This window comes from Quercus suber, unplaced genomic scaffold (genome assembly GCF_002906115.3).
Source record: "Quercus suber isolate HL8 unplaced genomic scaffold, Cork oak 2.0 scaffold_880, whole genome shotgun sequence".
Lineage (NCBI taxonomy): Eukaryota > Viridiplantae > Streptophyta > Magnoliopsida > Fagales > Fagaceae > Quercus > Quercus suber.
This window is the reverse complement of record NW_027070308.1, coordinates 12,648-22,430: the sequence shown is the minus strand read 5'-3', so window position 1 is coordinate 22,430 and position 9,783 is coordinate 12,648. Positions and strand designations below refer to the sequence as shown.

Here is a 9,783-nt window from a genome sequence, read left to right as displayed (position 1 = left end):
CGGCTCATTCTTGATTCGGTCTATAATCCTGTACACTGGTTCCTTAAATGTTACGTTCACCTCCCCCACTTGCCACTGTGGTTCCTGTATCTTTAAATCCTTCCAAGGCCTTGGATGAAAGCCGCTCTACTGAGGACGATTTATCAACGGGACCTTACCTTTACTCTGCAACCTATCATCCTTCAGGCGCTATACTCCTCGATACACCTCATGAGCTACCTCATGTCCTCGGGAGGCTTCTTTGTCAGCGACTCTCGTAGTTCAGAATCCTTGGGCAATCCCATCCTTAAGGTGCTTGCTGTAATTTTCTCATTGCCCCCACCTATTTCATTATAAAGCTCCCAATACTGACTAGTGTAACTATGAAGGGTCTCCCTAACCCTCATCTTCATCGACAGTAAAACATCTACTGGTTGTGGCACCTGGCTACAAGTTACAAACTGGACAATGAACTCTTGGATCAACTCAATGAAAGTGTGGATAGAACCCTTTCGCAACCCATTAAATCATCTCAAAGCGATCGGGCCGAGGCTCGAGGGAAACACCTTACACACCAACGCATCATTGTGAGAATGCAGAGACATCATATGGATGTAATGGCTGACGTGTTCAATTGGGTCCCTTTTTTCGTTGTAGATATTGAATGGTGGGCGTGTAAATCTGCTCGGCATTGGGGCACGTTCAATGTTATTTGAGAACAATGACCAAATAGCTCTGCGTAAGGCACGACTCAATGCATCCATGGCGGCATTATGGGGTCGCTGCTCTTCGAGGGAATCAGAACCTCGGTCTACATACTCTCGTGAACGTGAGTGGTCCCGACGACGGCAGGATCCTATGAATGAGAACATTCTCGACGTTGACAAGAACCAGATTGATTGGACCTCATCCCATGGCGATCTCCCTCTGTACTAGATCTTTTATCTCAGTTGTCTCGGTCCCTTCTCTGGTGTCTACCCCCTACTTCTAACTCTAGATCTCTCACCAACCTGCGTAGCTGTTCAAGCTCTTCATCTCTCTCATTAAATTGTTTATGCCCTGAGGCACCCGATATTGTCCGTTGTGTTTGGTATGACCCCTCCCCGAGGCCGGAACGGTCCTCCTCTTATTCGCAGTCCCTATCTTCACATCTCTTTTGCCTCCTCTCTCGCCAAGAAGATTCCCAAGAATGCCTCACAGAACCACTTGCGGTGTCGCTTTCTAAACTTCTATCAGACATCTTCTCGAGATTGAGCCTCAGTAGAACCATAGCGTTGTACGAGATCCCCACAGACAGCGCCAATTGTGCACGCCAATAATGAGGCTATTGGGCCAAACCTCCCTTGGGCTCACAACTTACTTGTAAAGTAGGTTTTGGATTTCCTACTTTAGGTTGTTCTCGGCACAGAGACTCAATGAAGCTATCTCTCCCTTCCCATGTGTTTTCTCTCCTTTTTTGCAGCCCTCTCTCCTCCTTTAACTTCTTATATTTATAGCTCTAAATCAGTGGAGGGATCATGATTACTGTCACAATTAGTGCAACTGGAGGTCCAATATCATCAGCTGCAAATGAATGGTTAGGTGGCAGTGGAATGTGGTAAAAGTGGCCTTGGAACTTGGTTCCTACTCTAGCAGGCATGCACAGCAGCGGTGCTTCCCTGGGCACTACCGGGAATGCTAATGATGGTGCGTTTGGACGTTATTCTTCCTTTATTGTTCGGTAATAGTTCGCCGAGCAAGGATCAAGTGATGAAGCTTAGGCCTGTAGTTTTTGTGGGTTTAGACTGGGGTTTTGGGTAGAAAGAGATTGGGGCCATGGGCCGCGTTGTTGTGTCGAAACTTAAGGCCCAAATGGATCTGGGCACCATGGTGTCATACACCTATGATTGTGTGAATCATATCGGATTTGATTATATGAATTTGTTGTTCAAGCATCTCCCCAGTCCCTTATTGAACATGTCCTAGGTAAATCTTGATTATGTATGAGATCACAATGAGCCCTAATTACAGAAAAGGAACTTCCTGAAAATGAGGAGGGCCATGCCCTCATGAAATTTTATTTATTTTTAATAGTAAATAGAAATATAAAATAAGAAAATTTGGTTAAAAAAATTTATATACCCCCTCCCAAAAATTATTGAAAACTACTTCCTCAAGTTAAAGACTAAAAAAAAAAAAAAAAAAATGAAGAAGAAGAAGAAAAAAAGATAATGTGATATTTGTGACCAGTGGCCCCTTTTAGAACAAAAAAAGGCCCTTTACTAATAAATAAATAATAATTAATTCATCAATTTAGTAGTATACTCAACTTTGAATCCTTGAGAAGCACACCATTCTGAGCATAATTTAGTTTGGCATAATGTTTCAAAAAATTGCTAAATATTTTTAGGCAAAAATGCAAAACTGATCCTCTAACTTTTAGTCTTTTTCATTTTAGTCCTATAAATTTCAGTTTTTTCATTTCAGTCCTCTACTTTTCAATTGTTGTCAATTTGGTACTCCATTAAACTCCAGTTATGTCCTGCTGTTAATTGAGCCAAAACGACGTCGTTTTGGCTCTTTTTTTTTTAATAATAAATTTTGGAATTTAAAGAAAATTTAAAAAAATGATATTAAAAAAAAAAAAAAAACATTTAGGGGATTGAAATCAAAACCCACAAAAAGAACAATCTAATTAAGAAGAACAAGGCACAGAGAAAAAGGTAGCAATAAGTGGTGTTTTGCGTTTGTTGTTGTACTTATGAGAGATACGAGAGTTGAGAGTTGGTTTTAAGGATTTATTATATTGTTAGAATTGAGAGTCATCGACAATGACGATGACAGTGTTTTGGTGGGAAAGGTAATTATTAAATGTTCCAACAAGAACACGATTCAGTCGGCATCGATTTTCATTGATTGATTTGATTTAAGGTAGCCGAGTGCGTGGGTTTTGATTTCAAGTAAGGGGAACGACGACGTCATTGTTCCCCTTACCTGTTTTTTTTTTTTTTTTTTTTTTAATAAATACATCATGGGCTCAGCCCAATCCAAACCTACCAGCACACATGATTTCAATGGAGAAAACACACATCTAAAATGCATGAAACATTGTTAAAATGCAAATATGATGCAATGCATGAGCTGACATGATCATTTAAGCAAATCCCAGTCCAAAAATTTTGCAAAAACCTCATCAATTTTGAAAAGCCCCAAAATTTTCAAAAATCCCAAATTTTTCAAAAATCCAAAAGTTAGGTTAAAAATGAATGAAATGCATGATTAATGTGAGAAGGAAGATCATGCTAGAGGAAGAAAACACTTTTAAGGCCAAAGATTGAGTAGGGAAGAGGTTTAGAGAGAGAGAAAAGTGTTTGGGGGAGGTGAAAGGTTAGAAACTATCGAAAGAGAACGGAGAAAGTGAGAAAAAAATTGCGTTGAGGCTTTATATAGAAATTACGATTCTTGATGGATCGAAAGGTGTCAAGCACTAATTCTCGACAGATGGAACTGTTGAGGTGCTATCGAGAGGTGTCCACAGCAAAGTGACCTCGATGGATCGAGAAACTATCAAGCATCTATTGAGCAAACAGAAACTTTCTCAATGGATAAAGAAGCTGTCAAGAAGGTATTGAGACAAATTCTCAAAAACTTCGATGGATCGAAATTGCGATAACAGCTGTTGAGAAAGGAAGATCAAGAGGCTCGATAGATAGTCTTGTTGTCGAGAGTTATCGAGATGCTAAAAAAAAAGGTTTTTCAAAGAAGAGAAAAACATAGAGATTAATGCAATCAAGAATGCTACTCAACCAAAGATCCAATCAACATTTTAAGCTCTCAAAACATCTCTCAACAAAAAAATGTCAAGCATTTAGATCCAAAACACAACACACACACACACACACACACACACACACACTAAACACATCTAACCAATTTTATATTTCAAAAACCATTCAAGACAGTTTAGTGAGTATACATTAACCCATGTATTCATTGTAATGGCCAAATCACATTGTACCTGCACATATATCAAGAGTAGCAAAGAATATTGTGTGTTGTGTGTGAAAAACATCACAAGATTGCATAAATGTCTACATGTTATAATGATTTGAGATATGAGAAAATTACTATAACTCACACACAATCATATAGGGAAACTAGTCAAGATCTTATTTGCATGAAAATGAATAACACGTAATTTTTCTCATGGATCTATAGATTTTGAAAGTGGCCATAGCTAACTAACAAAATCTATGCTTTGAGTCCATGAAAAACCAAAATAAATCCAAATTTACTGTTCAAATCACACTTTATTTTAAATCCACATTTAAATTGTATGGGCTTGAGCCTGGCATGAATGAAAAAAATAAATGTTATCCAGTTCAAAAATAAATAAATGTTATCCGAGCCTAAAAAGAGTTGGGTTGTGCCTCCATAAAGCTGTTGGATTTTTTTTTTCCAAAAATGACCATCAACAAGTGTATATCACCTATTGGATATATAAGTTCTCTCTCTCACACGAGGGTAGACTCGTGCATCAAAAACATGATGTATTTTTCTGAGGCTTAGAGTTAGCCATGCCCATTTAAGGATTGATTGAAAATCAGCCGTAGTGCCCTAAGTGTTACTTTCCATTATGCTGTAGTAAAGCCTAGGGTTACTCACTAGTTGTGGGTTGCCAGCTTGCAGCTTGCAAGAGGATAGCTAAGAAGTGAGTTATGGATCTAAGAACAAAATACTTATTGATAGATATGTATTTCGTTATATTATTTATGTTTGGCAGGGAGAGAACAAATGGATATGTTAAATTTTGTTTAGTACCATTTCTGTATTATTTTCCTACTCGGATCCACATCTCCTTATAAGCATACATTAAATTAAATTAAAGTTGGAGCTAACTCCTAGAAATATTGAGCGGCTTCAAGTTCCAACAATACATTTTTTTTTTTTTTTTTGAAATCCCATGCAGATAACTTTGAACCCCTTGATATATGAGCGAATCCAATTCCAAGTTCCAACAAAATATTTTTGTTTTTGAATTCCCAAGCATACATTCTCTGGCGTAGGTGAAATGAGATTCTCTTTCCTGATTTAAAAGGATATTGCACATTACATTTCATAAACGGTATACTTGTTCCTAGAATCCCTACTTCACTAGCTAGAGAACCAATTTTTTCTCATCTGCAGAGAAACACATTATGGAGAATGAACTAAAAGTCATTTTCCTTCCATTCTTTTTGGCCCCAGGTCACCTGATTCCCATCGTAGACACTGCCAGGCTATTTGCCATGCATGGTGTTAACGTTACTATCATTACCACCCCAGCCAAAGCCCTTCTCTTCCAAAAAGCCATTGACCGCGATGCTAATTCTGGTCACCAAATCAAAACCGATGTCCTTCAATTCCCTTCTGATCTAGTTGGCCTCCCTCAAGAAATAGAAAACTTCAACACTGTTGACTTCCCTTGACATGACCTCTAAACTCTTTCACGGACTATCACTGCTCCAACCATAATCGAGCAACTATTTCAGGATATGCAACCGGACTGCATTGTCTCTGACATGTTCTATCCTTGGACCGTGGATTCTGCAGCTAAACTCGGTATCCCAAGGCTTTTATTATATGTTACATGCTAATTTTCATTATGTGCCCAGAATTGTGTCCAACAGTATAAACCTCATCAGAGTGTTAATTCTGATACTGACCTGTTTTTACTTCCTGGTTTGCCAAACAAGATTGAGATGACAAGGTTGCAACTTCCAGAATGGCTTAGAACTCCGAATGGATACACTCAATTGATGGATAAAATCAAAGAGTCAGAGCGACGAAGCTATGGATCAATATTAGCGAATAGCTTTTATGAGCTCGAAGGTGCTTATGAGGAGCTTCATAAGAATAGCATGGGCATAAGGACATGGAGTGTAGGACCGGTTTCTTTGTGGGTAAACAAAGATGTAGCAGACAAGGTAGAGAGAGGTAACAAGGCGGCTGTTGAAGAACATGAATTGTTGAATTGGCTCAATGCCAAAGAATGCAACTCTGTTCTTTATATATGCTTTGGGAGCTCGAGCAAATTCCCAACAGCTCAGCTTACTGAAATGGCTCATGGTCTTGAAGCTTCTGGTCACCAATTCATCTGGGTAGTTCGGCAGAAGGACGGGGATCAAGGTGAAGGTTGGCTTGGGGACTTTGAGAAGAGAATGAAAGAAAGCAATAGGGGTTTGATAATAAGAGGTTGGGCACCACAAATACTGATTTTGGAACACCCAGCTTTTGGTGGACAAGTGACTCATTGTGGCTCAAATTCATTGCTAGAAGGTGTGACTGCTGGCTTGCCAATGATCGCATGGCCTCTATATGCGGAGCAATTTTACCTTGAGAAATTGGTGACAGAGGTACTGAAAATTGGAGTGGCTGTGGGTAAGAAAGAATGGAGTATGTGGGCTGAAGAGACCAAGGAGGTAGTGAAGAGGGACGATATAGAGAAGGCAGTGAAGTTTTTGATGGGAAGTGGAGAAGAAGCTGCAGAGATGAAGAACCGAGCAAAGGAGCTTGGAAATGCAGCTAGGAAGGCTGTAGAGAGTAGCGGATCATCTCAGTCCAACTTCATGGGCTTGATCAATGGGCTACAATCATTAAAATGTGCAAGGAACTGAGATGAATGTGCAAGGGACGTTAATGGTTTTTTCTCGCTTTTAATCTTGTATTTCTTTTCTTTAATAATTTGGTGTGTGTGAGACAGAGTGCTCAAACAGTTTTAAACAACGCCATTTCTCGAAGAAAAACAAAGTTTTATTTGCACTATTTTGGTGTTTTATTCTTCTTCCTCCCCTTGAGTTTAGCTACACAGTGTTGCTATGATTAATAAATTGCTAAAGTTCTATACTTCAATTAAATTGCTAAAATAATTCAACACTCATAGGTAGAGTTCTTTAAAAATAAGTGTAGTAGTTACCGTAGAAAATTAATAACAATTTTATTACAAAATATAAGATTGGTACAATGAAATGCTACTTACTAATGAAATATCTAAACAAAAATTTATGTTACATCATTTTCATGGAAGATTGTTGATTGATGAATGGCCGTAGCCGCACCACTGATGAAAATCGGATAAATTTTGTAAATTTCAGATTAATTGTTTATGAAAGTTTGAGTTGAAATTCTGGAATGATAGAAAAAATTTGTGCTAGATTAACCAATTCAAGTAGATTATTAGATTGCTAGTTCAAAAAAATAATGTTAGTATCACAATCACAACAAAACCCATAACATTTACCGCAACTTGCCTATATGACAAGTTGTGAGTAGTAGAATAAAAGTGAAGGGTGCATAACTCCACAACTCATAACTCAACACATGGCCAAATTGTGGATTTTATTGTAGTTTTAGCATTATTTTGAATTAGTTTATAGTCTCATGCAGATGTATGGATACACTTAGATAGATATTTATGATTTGGTCTCACACTTGATTAAAAAATTAAGAAATAAAACTCTCTTTAAAAATAAATAATTTAAAACACATGACTCAAAATTGGACTTCAATTGTAGATATAATTGAATTATTATATATATATATAAAAAAGATATAGATTTTATGAGACTTCATAATACAGTCTCTATTAGTAAAAGATCATATTGCCGCATTGAATAGACAAATTAATGATTTCATCTTATTATGTGTACATGATGGCAAAAGGTTTTACAAACACTAAAAATATAGTATTATGTCATGCAAAGAAAAGCTAATAAAGGAAGAATTTTTCTTCGAAACAATTTTGGACGAAATTCCTTTTACTGTATGTACTTTGGGTGGCGTTCGGATACGGATGAAAAGTCAACGTTTGCGTTTGGCATTTCCTTCCTTGTTTTTTTTTTTTTTTAAATGCATGCGGATTACATTGTTCAGGAGATATTATATATGCACTGTTTATGTACTGTTCATGCACTGTTTACGGGATCCACAACTAATTTATTTAGAAAAAAATGTATTAAAAATGGGTCCCATGACACTATTTACACATTTAAAAATTATTTTGTTAAAGTATTTTCAATTTTTAATTTTTAACAAAATAAGCGGTATCCAAATGGACCCTTAGTCACATAACTTATTTGATGAGTCATATGACTTATTAGTTTTATGAATTGTCCAAGTTAGTTTAGAGGAAAATTTTGTCCATAAATAAAACCCTCCTAAATCATTCCTATCATTTTTTGCTTATAAGCTAATTAGCCGTGTGCCCTGCAAGATGATTGTGAAAGTCTTTTAGACTCCATTAGAGCATTCACATTTGACGGGAGAGGGAACATTTGCATCACAAAAAAGTCACTTTACCAATGTTACATAATTTTCATTTTTGAATTAAAATTTGGCAAAAATACTATTTTCATCTTTTTATTTTCACTCCATTTTCACTTTAGTCTCTACTTTTTATTTTTATCGCGCTTAGTCCTTATTTTGAATTGCTGTGTTGGCACACTAAATGTGCATATCCCAACATTAAAAAAAAAAAAAAAAAAAAAAAAAAAAAAAAAAAAAAAAAAAAAAAAAACAAAAAAAAAAAAAAAAACAAAAAAAAAAAAAAAAAACAAAAAAAAAAAAAAAAAAAAAAAAAAAAAAAAAAAAAAAAAAAAAAAAAATCTAGTGCCCAGATAGTCCTAACATCTAAATCCAAATTTAATACTTTCAAAAACTAAAACAACCAAGCCGATCAAACACAATAAACAAATACCAAACTAAAAGCAAACTGATCACAATGAACCAAAAAGTACAAAAAGAAAAGAGAAACGAAATGTACCGTCAGAAGGGTCAGTGGTGGCTAGAACAAAAGGAAGAGAAGTAAAGATCAAGGCAATGAACAGTGACTCAGTGAGTTGAGAACGAGTTAGAGAGTCCGAAAAAGCAGCTTGTTTGTTAGCCATTGTGAGCTGTGTGATAGAGAGTGAGAGTACCGAGTCCAGTGTTATGTTTTGCAGGCAGTTTCAGAAGTGGGGTTCAGGTGAGGTAGAGTGCATGCAAGAGCAACACAGACTCTAAGAAGAAGAAGAAGAAAAGGAAGAGAGGTTGAGATCGCAACAAGCGGTTCTAGACATGGTCATTAAGAAAGGGACGGAGAGTGAGATGGAGATTCGAAGCTTGAGTTATAAAGAAAGAGAGAAAAAAAAAAAAAAAAACCATAACAAAGTATTCAAAGAAAAAAAAAAGGTGTATATATATGATTTTTAAATGCTGACATGGATTTATTTAAATCTTAATTAAAATTTATTATTATTTTATTGGCTATGTCATTATTTAGTGTGCCAACACAGCAATCCCTTTACCACGCAAGATATTTCCGTTACTGCAATGACGATTGGGACTAAAACAGGATACGTTTTTCAAAATAGAGACTAAAAACAATAAATAAAAAAAATAGAGACTAAAATGAAAATAGAGTGAAAATATAGAGTATTTCCACCTTGAAATTTTACATAATTAGGCCATCAACATACTTTACACCCCATTCTTTGCTATCTATCTCATTAAAATAATATTAATTTTTATACAAACCAGCAACAAAAGAAAAAAAGAAAAAGAAATGTTTTTGTACTTTTTGTTGACAATTGAGGAGAGGGAATAAAAGGGGATAAAGGACTTGAACTTTCTAATAGGCCACAACTTGGACTTGCACATAGAGTTGATTGAGACTTTGAGAGCCTGAATCTTAAGTTATGAAAGTTTGAGTTGATATTCCGGTAATGATAGGAGGAATTCGGGCTAGATTAACCTATTCAAGTAGATTAGATGGCCCCCTACCCCCCGGATCCAAAAAAAAAAAAAAAA

General features: G+C 36.3%; 1 protein-coding gene across 1 annotated transcript; it reads left to right on the top strand.

Annotated features, from left to right (window-relative positions):
• Positions 1-5,086: 5,086 nt before the first annotated feature.
• On the top strand, positions 5,087-6,775 carry LOC112008986 (soyasapogenol B glucuronide galactosyltransferase-like). The gene is given in 3 exon segments (XM_065768034.1): positions 5,087-5,422; positions 5,424-5,464; positions 5,467-6,775. Coding segments are annotated over 3 exon segments (1,455 nt in total). The 5' UTR covers positions 5,087-5,156; the 3' UTR covers positions 6,615-6,775.
• The last annotated feature ends 3,008 nt before the right edge of the window (positions 6,776-9,783 follow it).